The sequence below is a fragment of the Odocoileus virginianus genome, chromosome 27 (assembly GCF_023699985.2).
Source record: "Odocoileus virginianus isolate 20LAN1187 ecotype Illinois chromosome 27, Ovbor_1.2, whole genome shotgun sequence".
Lineage (NCBI taxonomy): Eukaryota > Metazoa > Chordata > Mammalia > Artiodactyla > Cervidae > Odocoileus > Odocoileus virginianus.
The window spans coordinates 40,169,753-40,197,588 of NC_069700.1; the positions used below are offsets into that span (position 1 = coordinate 40,169,753).

General features: G+C 42.7%; 1 protein-coding gene across 2 annotated transcripts; it reads right to left on the bottom strand.

Annotated features, from left to right (window-relative positions):
• Nucleotides 1-240: 240 nt before the first annotated feature.
• On the bottom strand, nt 241-27,439 carry RAB23 (RAB23, member RAS oncogene family). 2 transcript variants are annotated; one of them, XM_070456733.1, is made up of 7 exons: nt 27,187-27,439; nt 21,768-21,987; nt 19,070-19,155; nt 8,058-8,214; nt 6,435-6,517; nt 5,237-5,329; nt 241-3,480 (listed from the first exon to the last, which is right to left on the bottom strand). In XM_070456733.1, exons 2-7 carry the CDS (start codon nt 21,920-21,922, stop codon nt 3,341-3,343), a joined length of 714 nt encoding a protein of 237 aa, XP_070312834.1. In that variant the 5' UTR covers nt 21,923-21,987; nt 27,187-27,439; the 3' UTR covers nt 241-3,340. The 2 variants fall into 2 exon arrangements, with proteins under 2 accessions (XP_070312834.1, XP_070312835.1); XM_070456734.1 differs by lacking the exon at nt 27,187-27,439 and adding an exon at nt 26,538-26,641.
• Nucleotides 27,440-27,836: the final 397 nt, after the last annotated feature.

Consider the following 27,836-nt stretch of genomic DNA (forward strand, 5'->3'; position numbering starts at 1 on the left):
TTCCTATTACATATGAAATACCTTTATTTAGATTACATTTTTTTCACTAACAAGGATAACCAGTGTATTGATTATTCTTTTATCTGTATAAATAGCATAACTATAGACTATCTGCTAGTGCCTATTGATACACAAACTTCAACTCCCCCAAATACTTCGAAATGAATACATCACATTCAGTTTTCATTAAAAGGTAGGTACTTTTTCACACTGGGGAAAAAAAACACTCAAGCTCCAGACTGGTTTTATAGATTTATATGTCTTTTCATAAAAAGCAGTTATAATCTGAGGACATTCACGGTAGTTTCAATGCCAGCCCAAGTCCACCTTACATAAATCTCTCCTCTCATGGGAGACATTAATTCTTACTGATAACTGTAGCAAAGTCTCTTGATTTGTCAAACTCATTTGCTATCATCAGGTTCACTATTAGATAAAAGATTTTTTTGTTCCATCTTTATCAGCAGACAACCAGGTTTTCCTCAAGTTGTCAAAGACTGTCAGCGTCTGGGAATCCTCCCCTTCCCATTCACTCCAGTTCAGCCCAGGACTGCCTTGTTCACCAGATGACTGCATGTGGGACAGGTTTTCACTGATCAGTTGATTTTGTTTCCAGAGAAACACACCCTAGTGATGGGAGTACCTCAGCAAGTTACCAGTCAACTATTTGAAAGGTGTTTAAAAGGAGGCAAAAATCTGACAGTCTTTAAGGTGGGACGTCAGGTCCTGCAGCTGAGTCCAGGATCTCGGAGGAGAGCCCAGCCTGGACTCTGGGCACAGAGGGGCCCTGCAGTGGTCCTGCCTATACACAGCACTGCCAGCTCCGGGGACACCCAGACCAGCGTGCGCTCAGGCCATGGTGGGATGGGCTCTTCTTTGTAATGTTAGTTTCACTTTGTTTTGAAGAAGTACATGAGTGTTGTCAACTTTGGGCAGATAAAAAGGAAACCATTTAGCCTGATTTAATATAATTCTGTTTCTTCATTCTATATGCTATTAATTCAACAGGCAGACTGAAAGAGGAAAAGGAATCCTGAGCATTCTGAGACAAGGCGACCACACTGCAGCTGAGGACCAGCCATGATGTAGAAAAGCGTATCAGTGCACAGATGCAGTGTCCTGGGGCCTTATTTCTTCAGCAGCCACGGTTCAGAAATTAGTAGTTATTTAAAAGAATTAAAGGTCTCAGGGCAAAAAAATTTAGTGTCAATTTTGAAGGTTTTGCAAACTGAGAAAGTAACTTGGGGCTGATTTGGGGGCCTATTTAATTATTTAAATTAACCAATTATGGTTAGGTAAAATACAGAATTGCAAATTAAAAATTCAAACGTGTAACAAAGATCCCAGTTCTCCTTAAAAAAATAAAATTAAGTACATAAGATTATATTACAGATATCAAGGGAACTCCAACCATCATCAGAGATTACATTTTTTATATAGAAAAATAACAAACTTTTACCCACATACATTTAATTAATGTGAAATAGAACTACAACATTTTATATAGTATGATTTTTCTGCTATAAAGACTGTTTGCTGAAAAATATATTTTGTGCAAAAATTAAAGGGACTGTGTTTCCAGAGAGTAGAAAAGGGAAGATGAGTTGCCAGTGGGCACCCAGCGTCAGGAACAGGGTTTCCTCCAACACCCACCCCACTGCCAGCAGTGCGAGTGGTGACAACTGTGACATAGAAATAAAGACTTTATATTACTTTGAAATAGATAATGCCAGATTATTTCAATATTATGAAAAGCAAACATTCACTCCTGACCATTGAAAGACATGCCCTAAAAAATTCTATTCTGTTCTCAACATTAATCTGGACAGGGGGATGAGGGTGGTGCAGATGGCAGACTTAAAAAGAGAAAACATACAGAAAGAAGATATAAAACATTATGCATTTAGTACAAATAATGAAAAATGACTTGGTGACACACTTTCTAAGAAAAGTTATTTTCACATAGTTTTAAATCCTATAAAGACCAGGTGTGTGTTGCAAGGGGTTAAAAACAAGTCATTGATGAATGACAACCAGTTTTAGTACAGTTCATGCAATTATGTATCTGTGTTTGAAAGCTACTGTCCAAATCACAAAATGTATACTCTGCCACATGATTACGTATTAAAATCACTTTAAATTACTTTGTATTTGGTGCTGACAGAGCTCTTGAGAAAGTGCTATACAAACTGAAGGTTATAGAAATTTTAAAATTATAATCTGAAAAAAACATAGAAAATGTGTAAACAAAAAGAAGCTTTAGAGTTGCAGGGCGTTATAAAATCCGTAATGTGGTTTAAGACCAAAAAAAAAAAAATCACCTCTTCTATGTTTAAAAAAATTGCTAGTATAATCCTAAAAGTTCAGAATTGTATTACCAACAGCAAAAGGCCCCAGGTGTGGGGTGGCCATGCTGCCCAGGGCGGGGTCCTGCAGCCGCCAGCTCGAGCCCGCCACCCACGTGCAGGGACGTGGAAAAGGCCCCGTGACCAGCCCCCCCTGGGAGGGGCTCTAGCACTAATGCACTTACTCTCCTCTTTCATCTACCCTGTTAGAGAGGAGAGCTGCTTTTAAAAGAGATAATCAACAGTATAGATTCTGGTAAAGCACTGAGAATTAGGTATGAGATTTTTGGCACAAAGCACTTTTAAATTCAACCTCATTTTGCAAAGTATCGATCTGGAATTTCTCATTTGAAAATAAAAACTTAGAACATACACATAAGTGTGTACATGATTTCATGAATGAACAAGTTAGATTCCATGTTTCCTTAGACACTGCACGTACCTTCCTTTACTCCAGAACCAGGCCTCTGCGTGCACACACCTCCATGCTCCACATACACAGACACTGCACAAGTAACATTGTAAAGTACACACTAATGCAGTCTGGTAAGATCAGGGCTTGCCTTTCAATATGATTCTTTAAGTACTCAGAGTCAGTATTATTTCCCAGAAAAGCTAAATGACCAATTTCAGAAAAAGAACGCCTGCTATCTTTCCTTGACCCCTAATATTAAAATCTACACCAATATATTTAGGCATTTCATTTATGTGTTTCCGCATTTTAAATTCAGCAAAACCTGTTTTTGATGTTTCTTATATCGTTCCTTCAATAACAGGAGAAGCTTCGTCTAATGTAAAAAAATTAAAATGTGTCCACAGGGCAGTAATTTTTCAGAGATCTTGCTCCATTCTGAAAAGCACTGCAGAATAACATTTAAGTCAATTTTCAGACAACCAATTAGGTGCAAAGTCTGCGAAAAATCGTGTAACATACCGTGATAGCTGGATGTGTCTTACTGCACAATGTAATTCCATTTCCTCCTCCCTGAGGCCTGTTAGGGTATGCTACAGCTGCTGAAAGGATTTCGGTTTTTCTTGGTCCTCTGTCTGTTGGGCCTGAGGTTGATGACATCTCCACCATTGAGGGTACTTGAATTCTGACCCAAGTGACTCCCAGCAGATGTGCTAAAGACCCCTGGATAAAGTGAGGGATAATACAGATGTTGACACTGATGGATTGCACGCTCATCTACTCAGATTGTGTACCCAGTTTCTTAGTAAATTAGCGACGTTTCAGGTATTTACAATATGAAGCTTTTGTTTTCACTTCATTTGTTTTTAATAGACAATAACAGAGTTCCAAGTTCAAAAGGAACCAGGAGGGTGGCAGAGAAGGCTCTCGGCTCCCCCCTGCCCCGGTCCCTCAGAGCCCCGCAGCGCTGCTGGACGCACATGTGGGGTCAAGGGCGCGTGGAGTCCTTCCTCCCTCTGCTGCCCAGAGGCGACACCCTGCACACTCCTCTGTTTTCAGTAACAATCTGATTTTGAAATCTGAAATCTGTATGATCACTTAAATAACTTCACTTACTGACTTCACATCATAGAACTTCCTCAATAGCACCCGTCTTGTTATATGTCATATTAATAAAGACACTGCACATGTAAGAGCTGGTAGTGATGGCAGATGTTTCTGTCCAGGCTAAAACAACAGCAAAATGGTCTGCAGATCCTCAAAGTGATGAGCAGACAAAAGGGATGAACTAAAGAAAAACTTTCAACTGTTATGGTTTTCATTTTGCACCATGATGGTCCCAAAATGTAATCTCCAATCCATGAGCTATTTACCATCCGTGATGCACAAGACTCTGCCTGAGACACTTTGGGCGACACAATGACAGCCAAGACTGTTCCTGCCCAAGAGGCTTACACGCCGAGGGTGCAGCGACGCTGCAGGACACACGCTAGGCGTCATGAAGGAGACACGAGGTCCCACAGACAGCTCAACGGAAGGGTCAACCACATCTAACGCGTGAGAAAGGACAGACGACAGGAAGGAGGGACTGGGCCCTGGACACGTTGAAGAGGAGTGAAGGCTGTGCTGCAGCCAGAGACCTCGAAGGATGCACAGTTCCAGACAGAAGATGGGACAGGGAGGCCATTCTTGACGGAAGAGCCAACGTGAGCAAGAGAAGACTCAAGAAACAGCGGGCCTTCGGTGGAACAGTAAACAAGGTACGGGATGTAACGGGGCATGAGCTGCGCGGGGAGGCTCGGCCAAGCGGTCCTCACGCGCTGGGATGCGGCAGCCCTGCACTGAACGTGCTCACAACCAGGACGGAGCAGGGGGGAGAGCCCTCTGCTCCAGACCCAGCAGACGGGAGGAGACGGTGGCCCGGAGACCAGACACACAGCAGCTTGTCACCGCAGCCCTGGCACGGGCCAGAACATGTGCGGGGTCTGACAGTAGGAACAGAGGCAATAAAGAAGGGGAAGTAAGAGAAGTTAAAACAGGTCAAGAACATGCCGTGTGTGAATGTGTAGTGAGGGTGGGGTGCAGGCAGGGGTCCTTAGGACAGGACTGTGCCTGTCCTCCCAGAAATCACCATCCAAAGTCAGACACGGGCAGGTGGTCCCTGCTCCCCGGCGAGCACAACACTTTGCTGGCATCGCATGCTAAAACCAGGCTGGGTACTGAGTGAGGCGGCAGGAAAGGGAGAAGGTGCGGAGACAGGGCAACTGTCAAGTCAAACAGGAGAGACCTTTAAAAAACTCCTCAGGGAAAAAGGCTTCTAATTCAACATACCTTTAATAAGAGGGCTAATACTCCTAATAATCTCACATTTCTTTAAAGAATTGAGCATACTGTATCTTTTTTTTTTAAGTAAATATCATAATGAATGGAAAATAAATCTGCCAGGTAAACATGGGGCTAAAACTTTCTGGGTACTTACCAATTTTGTTACTACTTGAATGCATTGATTCTGGATTCTCAGCTACTTGTTGTTTAAGCTTTTGAAGATATTTTTCAGCCAAATATTTAAAAACTGGAATGAAAACAAAACCAGAAACCTTGCCAGGTCAGTATAATCTATGCACATAAAACCTGTTATTTTACATCACTTATTATATTTATGAAACAAATTTAAAATTAGAAGTATACAAATGAGTTGAAAAAATTCAACTTCTAAAAATTATATGAGTAATACCTAATTACAATGGTAATACCAAGAAATACACAGTGGCATTTTATTAGTAAAGAAATAAAATAACACTATAGTCATTGGCTCTTTAGTTTTAAGTATACCTGAATAGTGATTAATATTCAGCCATACTAATCTGACTTAGTCTTAAAAAGATGCCTCTTTCTTTAGGTGAGAAGTATTACTTAGAACACTGAAGCAATAATCAAGCTGCAGTCTAACAAAATAAGTAGCAATTCCAGAATGAGATTAATAACCATCCTCTTTCTCCAATCCCAGAAAGTAGGAAATACAAGTTAAGGTTGCCGTGACTACCTAGCGGGTGTCCACTGCTGTGTTCCAGGGCAATGCAGCAACTTTAGAAGGGACGCTTGAAACACACACACACACACACACACACACACACACACACAGTCAGCTGTATTTTTAAAGATAAAAACAGAACAAAAGCCCACTGGAGTTCTGCTGGAGTGTAAGAGCTATTCAAAGACATTAGTAAGCAAGTAAGGAGCAGCATCAAGCCTTCACACTACGTGACGACATGCAGCAATGAGAAACCCCGTCCTCATTACAAATAAGACTTCTAGGACTTCTCTGGTGGCACAGTGGGTAAGAGTCCGCCTGCCAGTGCAGGGGACATAGCTGGATTCCTGGCTGGGGAAGATTCCATGTACCACAGAGCATCGAAGCCTGTGGTCACAACTGCGGAGCCTGCGCCCGAGAGTGCTCCGTGACAAGGGAAGCCTCCAAAGTGAGAATCCCGTGCAACTCGGCCAGAGGGCAGCCTGACTCCTCACAGCTGGAGAAAAAGCCTGCACGGCAACAAAGGCCGGTGCAAGCAAAACTAAATAAAAACATTAAAACACAAACATGATTTCCAAACAACACAGAGAAAAGGCATCAGAAGAAAAACAAACGTCTTGCTATTAATGTTAAGAAGGCACGTTACCTTCACTGACGTTCAGATCCTCCTTCACTGAAGTCCTGTAGAATCTCAACTTCAACTTTTTCGCCAGTGCCTCGGCTTCCTCACTACACATCAAGTTTAAAAAAAAAGTGCATGTAAAGGTACGTTCTGAGCGCTTGGTTTATTACATTTACTGCATACAGCTGGGGGGAGGGGGGGTGAGTGCCTGGGAGGGTAAGTGCCCGAGGGAGGGGGTGAGTGCCCAGGGTGGGGGTGAGTGCCCAAGGCGGGGGTGAGTGCCTGTGGGGGTGAGTGCCTGTGGGGGTGAGTGCCCGGGGGGGGGGGGGGGTCAGTGCCTGGGTGGGGGTCAGTGCCTGAGGGGAGGTCAGTGCCTGAGGAGGATTTTCAGTTGTCATTGCTCTTGGGGGGTAAACACCAGCCATCTCACTGTAATTATAAAATACACTTTTCCATAAAGTCACTAATTCTAGCCTTAGAATAGCTAAATATCCCTTTTCTCTATCTAACACTTTAATTTTCTCTCTTCCATTTTTAAAAACACTTGAATTTAATTACACTCCAAGAGTCTTAACTGCATTACTTATTTTATTCTTATTGGCTACAAAACTACTTTGCTGCCTAAGCCAAAGTCCGTATGCTGAAGCGTCTCCAAGAGAGACCCCTAATTCTGGTTTCATTACAGCTGCGGATTCGCTAAAAGGGTTCCCAGTGACTGCTCTGCCCACACTGCCCCTCCCTGTAATCACGTTGGTCTGTGTCATCAGTGGCACGCCAGTGTGTGACTCAGATCTCCTAATAAGCGCCCTAAGGGGCACTGTGGCTTTGTTGCCTTTCCCTCTCTGGGATCACATGCCGGGGACAGAGGCTGCCATGCCATAAGGACACTCCCCGCTCAGGACAGGGGGCTCCTGCCTGCAGCCAAGCAAGGGCGCCAGCCTGACCGCAGACCCCCCCGCACCCCAGTCAAGCCTTCCAGTGACCACAAGGCCCCACAGCATCTTGACAGCAACCTCATGAAATGCCCAAAACGAAGCCACCCAGCTAAGCCACTCGCAAATTCCTGACCCACAAAAGCTATGAAGTAACGTTTGCTATCTTAAACCACTAAGTTTTGGGCTAATTTGTTACACAGCATCAGACAACTAATGAACATACCAAAAAAAAAGTAAGGTAAGAACCAGGCAACTATTTTCAAAGTCAGCAAAATGTTAATAATGCAATAAACTAATACTTACAGAGAGAAATTATCTGGATGCCAAACGCTGTACACACATGTGAACATAATGGTACTGAGTATACAAAACAGTGTGAATCTGAACTGCTTACCTATTTAAGCTCATTAACATACTTGTGCTAGATACTAGAACATACAGAGTTAACACTCATACTCTGTCTAGGTTTGACTTCACACGAAGACCTGTATTGAGTTGCAAGGACCTAGAACTCTAAAAGGGCCTCCAAAATGTACTCCTTTAATTTTCTTTACTTCTGATTCAGTGTGAACTTTTTAAAACTCAAGCCAGTCACACAATAGCTCACAGAAAATTTTAAGTATAAGCCTGTCTTTTGTAAGCCTATGCAAAGAAATACAATAGGTTTGAGCTTTGCAGAACTGCCGCCACCCCTCGGCAACAGCCACCTTACCTCTGTATACGAGCGTCATCCAGGAGGTCGATCTTATTCTGGACGAGGGCGGTGGGGATGTCTCCAACTTCAGCCACCACCTTCTCTCTCCAGCTGGAAACAGCGTCAAAAGAGTCCCGGTCTGTGGTGGAGAACACAAGCACACAGGCCTGGGCTCCTGTAGACCACAAAAGGAGAACGTTATTCACAGTAACGAGCAGGCCTGTGCGGGGTGCGGGCAGCTTCTATGTGCTCAAAACGACTTTTATGTAAGTAAATGCTGAACTCATCTTTGTAGCACTGCTAATTTTTTAACATATAAACTCTATTTTCTATTTCAAAGAACCAATTTTTACTAAGAACAGTGATTCTCAAATTTGTGCAAGTGTCAGGTGCCCTCAAAATACACATTCCTTGTGAAATACCACAAAATACTAATATGTTTAATGATACCATAAGAGCCAGAGAGAACAGTAAACTAGGCATGAAGAACAGGCTGCTGCCAAATTCTTCCTGTTAATACCTGTCACTTTTTTCTTAATTTCCTTCAGTGCAGATTTAAGAAAAACCACAATTTTCTCATTCTATTTACTTAAAAAAAAAAAATCTGTATTATTTTATTTTAGGAGAATACCAATGATGCTAAAGAACACAACCTAAGAACCAATGCCAGTCTTTCCTGGTGGCACAGTGGGTAAGAACCCGCCTGCCAATGCAGGGAACAGGCGTTCAATCCCTGGTCTGGAAGATTCCACATGCTGAGGACCAACTAAGCCCAAGTACTGCAACTACTAAAGCCTGCACGCTCTAGGGCCCACGAGCCGCGACTACCGACCCCACATGCTCCAACTGCTAAAGCCTGCGGGAACAGCCTGTGCTCTGCTACGAGAAGCCAGCGCACCACCACTGAGAGGAGACCCACTCTCCGCAGCTAGAGAAAGCCCGTGTGCAGCGACAGAAACCCAGTGCAGACAAAAGTGAAAATAAATGAATAAATAAATATACTGGTGTCTACACGTCAAAAAAAAGAACCAGTGCAGTGCCACGAGTAAAATATTTATATATAACAGAGAGGAAGAAAGTTTTAGTTTTTCATCCTGTTCAACTTAATTCCTATATCAGATGCACTGACAATATTTTAATCATCAACTATCATATTAGGTTGATAATATTTAATTTTAAAAATAAGCAGCAATCCTCTGGAAGAGGGGTTTTACAGATGATTAGCTCTTGAATCAGGCAGTCTGGTAACAAAAGCAGGTGACAAGAGAAAACAGTCCTGGAGTCAAAGAGGATTCCTCACTGCTACTCCTTCCTTCCAAATCCCTCAGGTGTGAGTTTCCTACTACTCAGAGGCAAGACACAAATACTGGGCTACTAGGACACTCTGAGGCCAAAACAGAGTTGTTTATCCCCTGAGGGAATTTGGTAGAAAGCCAAAGAACAATTAATGAAGGAAAAACCGGCAGTTCACTACGGCTGAAAAGCAGATGCTTCCCTCCACTACAACAGGCTTGAAACCAAAGAATAAATCAGTTATGCAAAACTCAGGGCTAGGGGACAGGCAGACTGATAAGACACACCCTGAGACACTCTCACAATTGAAGGAGAAAGAAACTGAAGAGATCACACTAGCATACTGGACAGTAAATTTATGTTTAACTCTCATATTTACTTCAACTATAAATAGAACATTATTTACTCATACTTTAAGAAACCATTCTTTGTAAATAAAATTGTCAGCTTTAAACATAGAATTTTATATCCAGTCAAGTGTCATTTAAATTTGAGGGTCCAATAAGGTATTTTCAAGTATACAAGGTCTCAGTCACAAAAAACAAACAAACAAAAAACATTCAGAGAAGTATATGTAAACAAAACAAAAACAGCCAACAAACAACAAAAATCTAAGCAGACAGTGCCAGAGATAAGGGCAGTAAGGATGATTAAGAAAAGCACAATTTTGCTTTCAAAAAAATCAAGGATCAAAGGATAAAAGTCTGTCCATAAAACTCAAAATTCTTCAGTGGGGGGCTGTGTGGAGAAAGCCCGCAGGGACTGGGAAGGGGCACAGATCCCGCTGGGGAGGAGAGAGAGGGCCCTGGACTCAACTCATCCACAGGGAGGTGGGCGCGGGGAGCTGCGGGTCCCCTCCCGCACCTCCAGGACTAGCTATGGGGGCGCTCTTCAGAGACCCCTGGTTTAGTGCACCCGCTGAGTGTCAGGAAGCATTTAACAGGAGGCTTCCTGGGTGCTGTTTTGGATCCGTCAGGAATCCTCTGGTCCTTATTAATTTCTGAATATTCAGGAATTAAGAGCAGAGGCATGCCTTTCTCGGGGCTGAGGAATGCTGAGAAATCCAGGCATTTCCTTCCTTAGTTTTTCAATAGGTGATGGTGGTTAAGTACCCTCTTCCTTTTAACAACTCTCTCTTTGATGAGGATAGCCTTGTGTTTTGTAAGTTTGGAATTTTAATCTTTATCTTTGCTGAGAATAACTACCTTGTAAGACAGTATATATGCCCACACCATGTTGATTAAAACACTTTTGCTCCATCAGAGCTTGGGTCCCGTGTTTTTATTTCTTTCTCTATTTCTGGTTGATTCCCTGGAGCACGAGAGCTGGCTGTGTAACCCAGGGAATATTAGCCTCTCTCCTTTCACTTTCTCATCATCGACTCCAACCCCCAGTTTCCGGTCCATTAAAGGACCAACACCTGAGGACTTGACGCCTGGGGAGGAGGTGGGGGGGTAAAAACCTCAGCTTGTCTTCACGGCCCCTAACTAGGGCAGATGCCCAGCTGCCTGCAGCAGTAACCGGCTCATCACTGCACCTGCTGCGGAAGGCTGTCCTCCCTCCCCTGGCTTCTCACTCCTACACCCCACTCCCACCCCGGGGTGTGTGTGTGCGTGTGCCCACGCATGTCTCACTCCTACACTCCACTCCCACCCCGGGGTGTGTGTGTGTGTGTGTGTGTGTGTGTGTACGTACACGCGTCTCACTCCTACACCCCACTCCCACGCCGGGGTGTGTGTGTGTGTGTGTGTGTGTGCGCGTGCACACACGTGTCTCACTCCTACACCCCACTCCCACCCCGGGGTGTGTGTGTGTGTGTGTAGGCGGGTTGTAAGCCAAGACAGAATCTTAAGCTAAAGGCAATCACCCTAAGAATAATGTGTAACTATCAAACCAAAGGAGACAAGTAGAAGTATCCAATTTTTCTTTTTTTAGAAGTATCCAATTTTAAATGAGAAACTACCAAACAATTTAATAGCCCTACAAAAATACAAAACTTGAACTCAAATGATAGAAGTATCATAGAAAGAGTATTTCCAGAAAAAAAATGGGACACAAATCTCTGAAGCAGGAAGGTCCACCGGGTAGACCTTCAGAGTGGACGCTGTAACCACCTCATCTTTTTTTTTTAATTTGTAATAAAATTACCTTATATTTGTACAGCTTAGATTTTACCCATTTTTAAGCTACCTGAACATCTCATCTTACGTAACCTAAATATACCATCAAAATGAAAAAGAAGAAACAAAAAAGACCACCCAGATTACTTCTGCAGTTATGATAATCTTGACAAATATGGGACAACTAATATGGGACAACTAGTTATTTTAACTCCCTCTAACTGAACAAAGCTAGTGGAGGTAATGGAATTCCAGTTGCACTATTTCAAATCCTGAAAGATGATGCTATGAAAGTGCTGCACTCAATATGCCAGCAAATTTGGAAAACTCAGCAGTGGCCACAGGACTGGAAAAGGTCAGTTTTCATTCCAATCCCTAAGAAAGGCAATCCCAAAGAATGCTCAAACTACCGCACAATTGCACTCATCTCACACGCTAGTAAAGTAATGCTCAAAATTCTCCAAGCCAGGCTTTAGCAATACATGAACCATGAACTTCCAGATGTTCAAGCTGGTTTTAGAAAAGGCAGAGGAACCAGAGATCAAATTACCAACATCTGCTGGATAATCGAAAAAGCAAAAGAGTTCCAGAAAAACATCTATTTCTGCTTTATTGATTATGCCAAAGCCTTTGACTGTGTAGATCACAATAAACTGTGGTAAATTCTGAAAAAGATGAGAATACCAGACCACCTGGCCTGCCTCTTGAGAATATGCAGGTCAGGAAGCAACAGTTAGATCTGGACATGGAACAACAGACTGGTTCCAATTAGGAAAAGGAGTATGTCAAGGCTATATATTGTCATCCCGCTTATTTAACTTATATACAGAGTACATCATGAGAAACGTTGGGGCTGGAAGAAGCACAAGCTGCAATCAAGTTTGCCGGGCAAAATATCAATAACCTCAGATATGCAGATGACACCACCCTTATGGCAGAAAGTGAAGAGGAACTAAAGAGCCTCTTGATGAAATTGAAAGAGGAGAGTGAAAAAGTTGGCTTAAGCTCAACATTCAGAAAACTAAGATCATGGCATCTGGTTCCATCACTTCATGGGAAATAGATGGGAAACAGTGGAAACAGTGGCTGACTTTCTTTTTTTTGGGCTCCAAAATCACTGCAGATGGTGATTGCAGCCATGAAATTAAAAGACTCCTTGGAAGGAAAGTTATGACCAACCTGGATAGCATATTAAAAAGCAGAGACAGTACTTTGCCAACAAAGGTCCATCTAGTCAAGGCTATGGTTTTTCCAGTGGTCATGTATGGATGTGAGAGTTGAACAGTGAAGAAAGCTGAGCACAGAAAAACTGATGCTTTTGAACTATGGTGTTGGAGAAGACTCTTGAGAGTCCCTTGGACTGCAAGGAGATCCAACCAGTCCATGCTAAAGGAGATCAGTTCTGGGTGTTCACTGGAAGGACTGATGCTGAAGCTGAAACTCCAATACTTTGGCCACCTCATGTGAAGAGTTGACTCACTGGAAAAGACCCTGATGCTGGGAGGGATTGGGGTCAGGAGGAGAAGGGGACAACAGAGGATGAGATGGTTGGATGGTATCACCGACCAGATGGACATGAGTTAGAGTGGACTCCAGGAGTTGGTGATGGACAGGGAGGCCTGGCGTGCTGCAAACCATGGGGTCGCCAAGAGTTGGACACAACTGAGTGACTGAACTGAACTGAGTATTTTATCCATTCATACAGATGAAACTGTGATGCATTATGGATATTAAAGTTGAGGAAAACCCAAAAAGCTAAACAAACAAAGCCTGTTCTAAAAGATACTAAAAAAAAAAACAAAAAATAAACTAAAAGAAGACTCTTCTTACAGAATTTTGACTGAGGTACTGACCAAACAGATGACAAATACCAGATTCTAAAATGTGTGTGAGATCATTATTTGCCAAACTTATAAAGAAAATGGCTGCAAATCTATCACACAAGTCTGGAACTCCCTCAAGTTCTTCAAAGATTTTTTAAGAATTGAGAAGAAGTGGAAAGGCAGGAGATTCTCGAAGGATCTCCTTAAAGAAGCACGGCCCGCACCCAAGCTGAGAAAGCATGGGACGGTGGGACCAACAGACAAGAGCTGCATCTGCAGAAGAACTGTGCCTCCACCAACAGCAGAACCAACAGCACATGTGAATCTCACACGGGCAGAGGTGAGCCACGTCCAAGACATAAGCCAGCGCAGGGTCACTTCAAACCGCGTCCAACAGGGCCACTTCAGGGCACTCGGAGCTGGCACCAGGAAAGATGGAGTGGAGCGCTGACTCCCACAAAAAGGAAGTCAGCTGACAGAATCGAGGACACATTTGTACCCCAAGACCGGGAAGCACCGAGGAAGCCAGGACGAAGTCCAGAGAGAAAAGCACCTGCCACCATCCTCATGCAGAGGCCCTGGCACCACACTACCCTGCCACCCTGCCCCGTGCCCGCAAAACAGGGGCCTCGGGGCCTGGCCCGCTCAGGAGGAGCTGGCAGTGAAGCCATCGGCTTTCCCCTCCCAGACCACAGGGCTGGGCCCAGAGGAAAGGAGATTTAGCTTCCATTATCTGGCTATTCCTACTACCAAACTGAGATACGTTTATGACTAGAAATCACTGAGGCAGCTGAGAAAAATTAGGAGTTGGCCTGGATGGGAGGTGAGTTTGGGGGAGAATGGGTACATGTACATGAATGGCTAAATCCCTTTGCTATTCATCTGAAACTATCACAACACTGTTAATCAGCTACACTCCAATATAAAGCTGAAGAAAGAGTGGACAGAAGAGACATGAGCTGAGGGTATTGTCATGGAAAGGCCTCCTACCAGCTGCTGCTGCTGCTAAGTCGCGTCAGTCGTGTCCGACTCTGTGCGACCCCACAGACGGCAGCCCACCAGGCTCCTCGGTCCATGCAAACGTACAGAGATGGTGAGACACAGAGCCGCGTTTCACTGCCTTCAGGAGCGATGCCTCGCCAGCATACCAACTGTAACTATTTTTTTTAATGTGTTTATTTTTCATTGTTGGAGGACTGCTTTCTAATACTGTGTTGTTTTCTGCCTCATATCAATTATAACTATACTTAATTTTTAAATGACCATTAAAAAAATAAAATAAAAGGACCCCACACTGCTCTCCATTCTTTTTCTTCCTGCAAACTCTAGCTCTGTTAGTGCTAGACATCTTTGGGAAAGTTAGTGTTTTAATTTCTCTGTTGTTGACACTGAAAGGCAGCTAGTGTCTTCTAGCCATATATTTTACAAAGACCTTTATTGTCCTACTATTCAACATACCTTCAATACTGCCTACCCTAAAAACTGGAGCACTGGAAAAGTTTCTTCAGCATCATAGATAACCCATAAATGGATCACTTCTAACAGTTAATGAACTATCCCACTTATGCACAGATCAGAATATGGAGCCCTGAATAAATTTTTGGTGTCAATGACAAGATCACCAATAGCCAAGTATTTATTCCTCATTAGCAAGATCATTCCAAAAAAGTCACCATATTTTAATACAATTCAGAAAATACTCTTCAAGATACATAATATGCAAAGTTAATTCTGTCCTCAAACCACTGACATACTACAAGACAGTCTACAGGCTTGTCCAGAGTGGCTGATGAGCAGCATCGGCGCCACCTGGGAGGCCTTGGAAATGCAGACTCCTGGAGCCACCCACAGATCCTCGCAGTCAGGCTGGGCTTTAATGAGCTCCCCAGGGGATTCCTCTGCACAATCAAGCTGAAGAAATACTGCTCCAGAGAACACTGGAAAAGGCCAGTTGGAATCACAAGGCTTTAAAACACTATTATAGGTATTACTGAGGATTTAAAATGCTGGCCCTTGTTCTTTCTTGTGTTTATAACTTACAACCAGTTTCCTGTTCAGAGCTATTCAATTTCCAACAATTTATATTCATTTATATTTGTGAAATAGTTGTGTTTTTTTTTTAAGAAAGTAAGTGTTTTCTTCTACTTATGTGAGTTCAGTTTAGTTGCTCAGTCATGTCCAACTCTTTGCAACCCCATGGACAGCAGCACACCAGGGTTCCCTGTCCATCACCAACTCCCAGAGCTTGCTCAAACTCATGTCCACTGAGTCGGTGACACCATCCAACCACCTCATCCTCTGTCATCCCCTTCTCCTCCTGCCTTTAATCTTTCCCAGCATCAGGGTCTTTTCCAATGAGTTGGCTCTTCACGTCAGGTGGCCAAAGTATTGGACTTTCAGCTTTTGCATCAGTCCTGCCAATGAACATTCAGGACTGATTTCCTTCAGGATGGATTGGTTGGATCTCCTTCCAGTCCAAGGGACTCTTCAAGAGTCTTCTCCAACACCACAGTTCAAAAGCAGCAATTCTTGGTGTTCAGCTACTTATGTGCATAATCTCAAATAACAGGTCTTAAGTCTAAAACCTCATTTCCATATATTTAGTCAGAAGCATTTATTTTTTTTCTGAGAACCAAGTCACAGTAAAAAACTGTAATGAAAATCTCTTTTATGTTGTATGCAACTTTCTAAGTACGGTTTCTATTGCCAAGGGTGGACTTTCTTAAGAGTTCAAGAGGAGTCGTCTGCAATGCTAAAGGCTTCCTAATGTGATCTGCGCTCTGTTCTAAGCTACTGACAAGGAAATCATGCTTCCACATGCCTCACTGTGCAATTAAGCCAGCATTCTAAGAACATAACGATGCCTTGGAGCAACAATCTTGCTGTAATAGGTCTTTTAGATGAATTATAATAATTTTTTTAAATATAATTTTCATGTATCTTGAATAACACATTTTTAGAATAAAAATTAGTAGGTCATAATTTTTTAAGGCATAGTGTTTCAATCACTGAATCTCCATCTGAAGTCATTCTGCCCACCTTACCTTTTCTCCCTACTCTATTTCTGCTTAATTAAATCATCACTGGAATCTACACCAGAAGCAGATGTTACCTGGTGCCAAGCTGTCACCCAGCGCTCCTGCCTCTGAGAACACCTCTCCCTCTCTGAATAGCAGCCTACAGTTTAGGCAGCCAACCCTATCGTCTGCCCTGGGGGGGCCACATGTACACCAAGCCGATTAGGTTAATCACCTTCTTCTGACTTCTCACTGTAATCTGGTCAAAGGTGGTCTGATCAGATAAAAGTTCCGGACTTTTGATGCACAGTTGTGGGAAGTAATCCTGGGTCCCCAAGGATGTGAACAAAGCACTGTAACCTTGCAGCCAAGAGGAAAATCAACATGAGGAGGAACCCCACATGGGGAGAGGGCCAGCTGGGAGATTAGCAAGGCTACTGTCCCAACAAACTGCAACTGAAAGCTACTCCCACTAACAAGTCAACAGGTAAAATAAGTCAGTCTGAAATCAATTTTCTGCTGTCAGTAGCCAAAAGCATTCTTATGGAGCCTCAAAAAAAAAGCATAAAAGAATGTTCAATATGTCAAGTTTACATAATGTTGCCACTATTTGTTCCTTAATTCAAATAGGGATGTGAGGGGGAAAAAGCTAAGGCTTAAGACCTGGTTCAGTATCCACCCTCTGCCATTTTAAGAGTTGGCTAAAAAAAGTTACATTTTAAGAAACACTTTTAACAGATCTACTTATACACTTATGATGGCTTTAAATTAAAATGTTAAATACAGGGAGATCAAATCTGTTTAAAGCCTTCTAGTCCAAATGAAACAAAGGGAAAAGAAATTTGAATATCACCCATTGTAAATTAAGATGTAAATACTAACAATTACGGGCTCTCTTTTTAGTTTCTGGCAAAGAATGTCTTTTGTTAACATATGAAAGAGAAATGGATGATATATGCAGAGTACATCATGGGAAATGCCGGGCTGGATGAAGCACAAGCTGGAATCAAGATTGCCAAGAGAAATATCAATAACCTCAGATATGCAGATGACACCACCCTTAGGGCAGGAAGAGAAACTAAAGAGACTCCTGATGAAAGTCATAGAGGAGAGCGAAAAAAATGGCTTAAAACTCAACATTCAAAAAACTAAGATCATGGCATCCAGTTCCATCACTTCATGGCAAATAAATGGGGAAACAAGGGAAACAGTGACCGATTTTCTTTTCTTGGGCTCCAAAATCACTGCAGATGGTGATTGCAGCCATGAAATTAAAAGACATTTGCTCCTTGGAAGAAAAGCTATTACAAACCTATATATCATATTAAAAAGCAGAGACATTACTTTGCCGACAAAGGTCCGTCTAATCAAAGCTATGGTTTTTCCAATAGTCATGTATGGATGTGAGAGTTGGAACACGAAGAAAGCTGAGCACCAAAGAATTGATGCTTTTGAACTGTGGTGTTGTAGAACACTCTTGAGAGTCCCTTGGACTGCAAGGAGATCCAACCAGTCCATCCTAAAGGAGATCAGTCCTGAATGTTCATTGGAAGGACTAATGGTAAAGCTGAAACTCCAATACTTTGGTCACATGATGCTAAGAGCTGAGTCATTTGAAAAGACCCTGATGCTGGGAAAGATTAAAGGCAGGAGGAGAAGGGGGCGACAAAGGATGAGATGGTTGGATGGCATCACCAACTCAATGGACTAGAGTTTGAGCAAGCTCCGGGAGTTAGTGATGGACAGGGAGGCCTGGCGTGCTGCAGTCTATGGGCTTGCAAACAGTTGGACACAACTGAGCGACTGAACCAAACTGAACAAGTTAAAACAAGAAGTCTGTGACAAACTGGATGAGCCAAGTTAAAAAAATTAACAGATAATAATGAACACAGTCTTATGGCAAAAACTGGAAAAAGGGTTATAACCTCAACTGCAATGGAAATTAAAATATTTTTAGCTACCTGGTCTTTTTCTTTAAATAGGGACCCAAATGATCTCCTTAACTGTACAATTTCAACATTCTCTCCTTTTTATTCATATACAAATCAAATCATTTTGACATTTGACCAGTTCTTTAACTTTATTTTGAGAGAACTGTAGACTCACATAATTTTGTCTTATTAAAAATACATAACAGTAATAACTTTCTCAAAAAATAACCACACTAATGAAAAAGTAATACTGACAAATCACAGTGTTAACAGCTCAAAAAGAAATAACAACCTATTTATTTCTCACAAAAAGAATACATTATATACTGAGAATTTAGAGAAAAAAGCTAGGTAGGTAAAAAGAGGAATTCTGCCCACAATTTAGCCTTAGATCCTATCATGGTAGCTCTTTGCTTTCACTTGTACCTCATACTTCTCTGAACTTGTGCAGCCCTGAAAAGGCTTTACCCACACATTAATGTCATAACAAAATGCCATTTTGTTTGGCGGAGTTTTCCTTTTTCTTATATTAGTTTCCATTCTCTGACTATATAGTCATTTCCCTGGAGTCAGAGAAGACATTTCATAGTTTCTGACTTACTAGGTCTGGGAATGCCTATATGAGTCATGTAATTCTAAGGCAGAGACAAACAGTCTATAGTATAAAGTATTATTTACCACCCAACAAGATCTTTATAAGAATAATGGCCTGGGGTTTTAAAAAATACTTTGGAATTAATACAAATATTCTTAAAGAGAAATCTGTCTATGGGGAACAAAAAAGGCAAAATTCTTTGTTCAGCCAAAAGAATACATCCAAACAGACTAAAGACACCTACAATTTACCTCGATAGTAGGCCTTGGTTATCGCATCAAACTCCTCCTGACCTGCTGTATCCCATAACATGAGCCTGACGTCTTCATCATTAACTCTGAAACAAGAGATGAATATATTTTATATGCAAAGGAAATGTCTTTATTTTTAAAATCTGGAGGTATTAAAACGACACTGTGGGCTTCAATCTGAAAAAGTCTAAGTGCTTTTAAGTGCTGATACCATTAACCACAGTGAGAGCAAAGTGACAGACACCCCCAAGGCTGTCCCTTTACATGATTTGCAGTCGCCTGCCACGTTTTTTCCTTCAACAACAGTCACAGACAGTGGTCGCTCTAGGACTAGCATCAGAGGGGTCCACACCGGCAGATTCAACCAACCGCAGGCAGGATATATTTGGAGGGCTTCTTGGGTGGCTCAGTGGTAAAGAAGGCATGGGTCTGATCCCTGATCCTGGGAGATCCCACGGGCAGCAGAGCCACTGCCCCTGCGAGCCACACTATGGAGCCTGTGCTACAGAACCAGGAATGGGAACTTCCGAACCCGAGCCACAGCCCCTGCAGTCACGCCCGAGAGCCTGTGCCGCACAAGAGAGGCCTCCGCGATGAGAAGCCTACGCACCGCAACTAGAGAAAAAGCCCACTCAACAATGAAGACCCAGCACAGCCAGAAATAAATAAAATTACTGTTTACAGATATGTGGGGAAAACTCTAGAAAGTTCCAAAAAGCAAAACTTGAACATGCCATGTGCCCAGCAACTACTCACACAGCATTTATCTTGTATTAGATGTTATAAGTGATCTGGAGATAACTGGAAGTCTATGGGAGCACATGTGTAGGTTAAATGCAAATGCTATGCCATCCTGTACACGGAACTGAGCATCTACGGAGGCTGGTGTCCACAGGATCCTGGCCTGTCCTGAGAAAGCTGCCCGCTCCGGCCGCCCCACTCTAACGCGGAGAGACCAGAGAGACAGGACGGAGCAGCCCACCGCGCGCTGTCTCCCTAACTCAGACGCTGACTGCTCTGTCTCACCTGCGGTCTTACTCACAGGCCGCAGTCCTTCGATAGAGCCACTGCCAACAGCAAGTCACTGCTCTGAGTGAAAACACCCGGCAAGGGGCCTTCAAGCTCCTGGTTACAACTGCATCAACCAATCAATATATAACTTCTTTTTCTGCATTCTTCTGTTTGAAGACACCTTATTTAACATATACTGTTGATTCATCAACTTTGAACTCATGGCCAATAGCACTATTACTGGTACTTGAAAGAAGCTCATCTAACACATGTGTCTTCTCCATGAAGCACATCACAGCTCACCAGACAGCACTTCAGCTAGGCTTGGGGCCGTTTTAAACAGCAAAACCAGCAAAACACACAAAAACAGAACATGAAAAGGTCACTTATGTACTTATGAGAGGTAAACAAAAAGGTGGAGGTCATCTCGTTCAGCCTCATCCAGAGCTGTGTGTGCAGGTGACGCAAATGTTTTGAGGCTCTGTGCATGTCCATGAATGGGGTCCCGAGTTTGGGGTTGCAAATACATTTTAGCAGGTAGTGAATCTGAACATACAAAGTCCACAAATAATGAGAAGTGACTGCATACTTAAAATATTAATATGGAATCTATAAATAATGAGGGTCAACTAAAACATTAATTTGGTCCAGATAACAAGTACAAAAATAAACATCATCAAGATTTAAAATGAATCCTCTTAAGACATCTAAGAAAGGAAGCAAAAGCAGAAGTATTTTTAGAAAGAAGGTAAACAGATTATAAATTTAACAATTTTTAAAACAATGAACACAATTATTTCTGATGCTAATGTCTGGGACAGTCAAATCAGATTTGTTTAATGTTACTTATTTCTCTGTGATTAAATTTTAGTTTGTCTCCTACAATTTAAAATAACCTGAGAAGTTCTCAGGACTAAGGACAAAAATCGTTACTTTGACATATTTTAGAGCTGGATTTCCTTTTCAAAGGTGTATTTAATCCCCTCAAATCTTTCTCTTATTTCTTTAAAGTAAAAATAAATTATTAATTCTCCAACTTCTACACAGTCCTGTACAGTTTTAAAAAAAGAGACATTCTATACAAACAGATCCCTTAATATATGAGATGAAAATTACTGTGAAAGGTAATTTTCCTTCCAAATAAAATCATGGACAGAAATCTCAGTAGAATCAAGCACTACTTTCTGTATAAGAAGTGCCCACAATGGGACTTCCCTGTGGCCTGGTGGTTAACAATCCGACTTGCAGCGCATGGGACACAGGCTCAACCCCTGGTCAGGGAACTAAGGTCCACAAGCCACGGAGCAACTGAGCCCGTGTGCTGCAATCAGAGTCTGTGCACCGCAACGAAAGGTCCCATGTGCCACAACTGAGACCCAGCACGGCCAAATAATGAATCAAATTGTTTAAAAAGTGCCCAAGGTGCTACCAATAAACATAAAACAGATATCTAAGACAGAAAAAAAGAGAGAAGGGAGAAGAGTAGCAAAAAAGGAGGAAAACGAGAGAGGAGAGGGAGAGAAGGAGCAGGGGGAAAAGATGGTGAAGACGCACCAAGGAGCGAGTGACTGAACATGCCGCCACCGGATTCCCAGCTTTGTGCTGTAACCAGTCACCACCGTTCTGACACTGTCATCAGACACGCTCACACACCAAAACCAAGAGGATAAAGTGGCCAAGTACATACTGGATTTGTCGCTCCAAAAAATCAACTCCAATGGTTTTCTTGTAGTCTTTTGTAAAAATGCCTTTGCAATACCGCTGAATCATACTTGACTTTCCAACTGCACCATTCCCTACAACCACCATCTTGATGGCCACTTCCATATCTTCCTCCAACATTTTTGGAGTTGAAAAGGTTTCTGTGCCAACTTTAATTCCAGGTGATCAGATCTTCTCTCTCAAACCTGTGGTTTAAAATGAAATTATTTTTTTCATGACATAAAAATAAGCTATAATTATTTTATCAAGAAATAAACTGAATTCCAAGAATCTGTTTCCATGATGAAGGGACCCCCTCCCCACTCTGTTCATTTAACTTAAATTCTCTGAGAGACAATAATATTCATTTTTGAATCCTTATCAACAGCACAATGTATGACTTTCAGGTAGTGATAAATGAGTAGATTCTGCCTTTCACAAAGATTAGACTACGGGCTTTAGAGTTGAGCCCTGATTTAAACTTGCCTTTTACTGGTTCTGTGCTCTTCGTGAAGTTATTGCTTATCCCTTTCAAGATTCAGTTTTCTGAAGATATTTAACCTCACAGGATTGTTGATCAATACAAATAAAGCACTTAGCACAGTGAAAGTTAAGCATTCAAAAAATGGTAGTTTCATATACCATAAGAAAGCCTCCATAGATAGTTAACAGCAAATGGGAAACAAATACAAAGTCTAAGGAAACTGCTATCATCCTCACAGGTGATAATTAACATCCCTAGATCCACACCCAGAAGAAGGGTTTGGTCTAATACTATGCAAGCGGCAGCTCCAGCTCGTAAGCAACAGCACGTCAGCATCCAGCTGACAGTGAATCCACTGCACATCATCTTACAGCACACGTTCTCTTCTTTACTTTCAGACTAGTCATAGTTATTCACACAGTGAAAGTAATAGTACGTGTACTGTTTGCATTTTAGACTGAATGAACAGTCCAGATCCTTGGAACAGAGAGCTAAGTTTTTCATGTTTCTTAAAATTATTAATGCTATTTCAGTTCCTACCTATTAACTACTATATTCTAGCTACCTGAACCAAAAATTCATTTATACAGCCACTACACAAAACATGTCTGAAATGTGAAGAGCATTCCTTTCTTCGTCCCTAATGGAGTCTCAGTAACTGGCCCTAGTGCACGATAAACTTGCATGATTTAAGAAGCATCTAAAAGCACTTGTTAAAGTACAAGTTCTAGGTCTCTACTTCATACATAAAATATGGATACAGAAAGACTTACCCTCTTGAATGTTCTACGTTACATTTGACAATTGAAGGAAAAATCATAATACTGTTCAATGTGGTTTTCAATATACGTAGAGAAAACATTTAAGATAGTTATTTATACATGGGAGAGGACAAAAGGATATGAAGGGAGGTAAGGTTTCTATACTTCACTTGAGCTTGTAAAATGCTAACACCAATACACTGTGATAAATTATCTATGCAGCTAAACAAGTTACACAAAGAAATACTCAAAAACACGAGAAAACATGATAAAACAAAATGAAATTCTAAAAACACCATAAAGATATCAGAATGTAATTGACATTTAAAGAGCTGTCCATACAACAGCAGAACATTCTTCAAGGACCCACTGAACATGTATCAAGATAGGACATATTCTAGGCCATCAAACAATCCTCAACAAAATTAAAATAAAGAGACCACAGTGGAATCAAACTAGAAGTCAGTAACAGAAAGATAACAGGAAAGTCTCCAAGCATTTGGAAACTACAGATTTCTCAATAATCCATGGGCCAAAGCAGAAGCTCAAGAGAAATTTTTAAAATAACTGAACTAAAATAAAATGAAAATACAATGTGTCAAAAATTTGTGGGACACAGCTAACATAGTGCTGAGAGAGAAAATTTACAGCACTAAATGCTTACCCTAGAAAAGAAGAAAAGTCTCAAAGCAACAACCTGAGCTCCCACCCCAAAAAACTGGGAAAAGTGCAAAATAAACCCAAAGCAAGCAAAAGGATGGAAATAATAAAGAGAAGAAATCAATGAAATTGATATAACTATTAGGAAAATAAAATCTGTAACTTTAAAAACTCAAAAAGAAAGCTCCAAGCTCAGGTGATTTCACTGGAGAATTCTACCAAACTTTTCAAGAATGATACACACTCTCCCCCAGAATATAGAAGAGGAGGAAACATATTATTATATAAAGCCAGCATTATCTTGATACCAGCACCACACAAAACAGTACAAAAAAGAAAACTAGACAGACAGTCCCTCATGAACATAATGCAAAAACCTTCAACAAAATATGAGTAAATCACATCCAGCAATGCATAAAAAGAACAACCAGGACCAAATGGGCTTATTTGGGAATGCAAGGCTGTTTCAACACTCAAAAATCAATGTAATCCACCACATTAACAAAGTAAAGAAAGAAAACCCCATCACCATATCAACTAATGCAGAGGAAATATTTAACATAATTCAACATCCATTTGTGAATAAATTTCTCAGCAAACTAGAAAGAGAAGGGGATTTTTTCAGCCTGATAAAGGGCATCTATTAAACACACACACACACACACACACAAACCTACAGCCAACATCATACTTACTTCTGAAAGACAGACTCCTCTCCACCATAGAGTGAGAACAAGGTAAGGATGTTCACTCTCACTGCTTCCGTTATCAGTAGGCATAGCCAGAGCAATAGGCAACAAAAATACCCAAAGTGCTTACAGATTAGGGGAAAAACTATCCCTATTCACAGATGACATGATTGTCTATGGATTGTCCAAGGAATCAAATAAACAATCCTGAAACTAATAAGTGAATTTAGCAAGAACACAGGATACAGGAGTAACACACAACACTGAACTGTATTTCTAATATCCTAACAATGTACAATCTGAAGCCAAAAAAAATTTAAATGATATTCACAATAGTGTCCTCCCAAAATGAAATTCTTTGATATGAATCAAATTCAGACACTAGTGAGTGACTGCCCTGACTGAAAGGTGGAGAAAACCATACCACCCAATTTTAAGACCCTATAAAGCTACATTCATCAAGAAAGAGTGAGACTGGCAAAGAGAAAGATACAGAAATCAACACAGCACAGGCCCAATACAACAGAGGGCCCAAAAATAGACCCACGCAAATACAGCCAATTGATTTTTGATAAAAATGCAAAACTATTAAATGGAGACAAGGCAGTCTTTTCAACAAATGGTGATGGAACAACTGGACATTCATATGCAAAAAAGTAAACTTTCCCCTAAATCTCACACCTTTTATAAATAATTCAAAATAGATTATAGATCTAAATGTAAAACTTTAATATCTTGACCTGGGATTAGACAAAGTTCTTAGACATGCTACCAAAAGATGTACAAAAGGAAATATAGATAAATTAAATTTCATCAAAATTAAAAATATCAACTCTGTGAAAGATACTATTAAAACAATAAAACAAGTTATAGACTGCAAGAAAATAGTTGCAAAACATGCCTAACAACTTGTGTCCAGAACATATAAAGAACCTTTAAAGGTCAAGATAAGAAACTACCAAATTTAAAAATAGGTAAAAGTCTTGGCCAGATATTCACCCAAGATTATATATGCCAAGTAAGCACACGAAAAGATATTGAACAGCTTTGGCCATTGGTGAAAGACACACCGGGCTCCGTTGCTGCATCCTACTCTTTGCGACCCCACAGACTGCAGCCCACCATGGTCACATTCTGTCCATGAGATTTCCTAGGCAAGAATACAGGAGTGGGTGGCCATTACCACTACATGCCTATTAGAATGGATAAATTAAAAAATCTGACCACGCCAAGTGCTAGGCAGGAAGTGGAGCAACTGGAACTCTCACATTTTGCTGGTGAGAATGCAAAATGATAGTCACTCTGGAAACCTGTGTGACAGTTTCTTATAAAGTTAAACATACTTTATGTGATCCTACAACCCGAATCTTAGCAGTACCCCAGAGAAACAAAACCTTATGTTCACACAAAAACCTGCATAGGAATGATTACAGCAGCTAGAGTCACCATAAACTAGAAACAATCCAAACGTCCTCCAGTGGATGTGTATCCATCCAACAGAATCCTACTCAGAAATAAAAAAGGATAAGTTGTTGATACATCCAGCAACTTGAAGGAATCTCAAAAGCATTATACTAAGTGAAAGAAGCTTACATGTGGTATGATCCCATTTACATGATCTTTCTGAAAAAGATCAGTAATTGCCAGGGGTTGGAGTGAGGGGGAGTTTATGAGAGGACAGACAGCGTGAGTGGTTGGAGGTGACAGAACTGTTCCATATTCTGACTATTACGGTGGTTACATGAATCTAAAATTCACAGAACTGCACACTCCCCAACAAAGTCCACTTTATCACATAATAATGTTTAAAAGAATAAAATATAAAGAAAAATAAATGGAATCAGATCTTAACACAGGCAGTCTGACCCTTGTGACTATCAGCCACCCATTTCTCTACAGACTAAAAAGAACTATACCAACACGATCAAGTTCTTAGAAAAGTATAATTCTGAGTATAATACCTTAAAAGCTTGACAGTAACACTGCATATATGTTCTATTCCCAAGTTTAATTTTACAATCAACAGCAGCCCAATACATTAGAAAAGGAAGAGTTAACTCAATGATCAAAACAGTGGACTTTCCATCACTGCCCGTACTTCAACGCATGTATGAATATACTTATACAAACACGGAAAACCTTCTCGGGTTCACTGAAGTTACCTGGGAGATATCCTGACTTGTATGAAATCTAGAGACGTAAATAAATAGTCCTTCTCAGACTGTAAAGTCACTTGCCCGGGCCGTGACAGTGAAGCTGTCCCCCATCACACCCTCAGGGTCCCCGCGGGAAGCGACTCTGCGGCCCGGTGTCAAGAGGAGCGCGCAGCCGGCTCACTCGTATTCCAGGGGCGCCCGGCAACACCCCGGGCAGGGTGCGGCCGGGCAGGGAGGGGCCCGCTGGCTGGACCCAGTCTGGAGGCCAGGGTGGGCTCGGGCCCTATCCCAGCCAGCCCCGACCCGCACTGAACGGCCCGCCTGCCCGCACCTCCCGCATAAGGGCCTCGGGGCCACGTCCAGGGAGACGGGGGCGAGGGGAGACCCGGGCGTGGGGAGACGCGGGGAGAAGGGAGAGCGGGGAGGGGCGGGACGCGGGGAGACGCGATGGCCTGGGGGCCGCGGGGAGAGCGGGGCCGAGGGGCCGCCGCCGAGCCCGGGCCCGCGCTCCAGGCGTGCCCGCGGCGGCCGGGTGGGAGCGAGCGCCCGGCCTGGAGGCCCCGCCGCGCCCCTGCTCAGCCCCCGGGGGGCGCGTCCCGGGTCGCGGCGAGAGCGAGGAGTGCGGCCGCTGGCCCGGGCGCGAGCCGCTACTCACCCTCCCCGCGCCGCCCGCCGCCCGGCGCCACAGCTCCTCCGGGGCGCGGCGCAACCGCCGCCTCGCCGCGTCCGCGCGCGCCTGTCCCCGGCCGGGCGTCCGGCCGGCTCGCGCCCTCTTCGCTCTTTAGGAGGGACTGTGATGCTTCGGGAACTTTACTGGCAGCAGGGCTCGGAACGGGCGGCGCGCGGTACCTCGCCGCGAAGGGCCGGGAGCGGGCGCCCGGCCTCCCCTCAGCCCGGCCCCTCAGCGATCCGAGCATGCGCCGGGCTCGTGGTGCGCACGCGCGTGCCGGGCCCCGCCCCCAGCCAGCCGCGGGGCTCTACCTGGTCGCGAGGGGAGGCGGCCAGGGAGGCGCTGCACTAGCTTCTGCTGCACGGGGGGCGGGCTTCTGAGTCTTCACGGGACCGGCCGCCCTGGACTCACCTGACGCGCCTGACTGAGAGGACCTCCAAGGGGCGGGGAGAGCAAAACTGTGGAGTCAAGTCGAAACGCGCTGAGTTCACACGCTGTGGCTGGACCAAGAGGAAGTCTGCGGTGATTAATAACTCAGGCAACCAAACCTAAATCCGAAAGTTCGCCCTCAAAGCAACCTAAACTTTGCTTCACGGGACGGATACCAAGTGCTGATGAGGATGTGGAGTAACTGA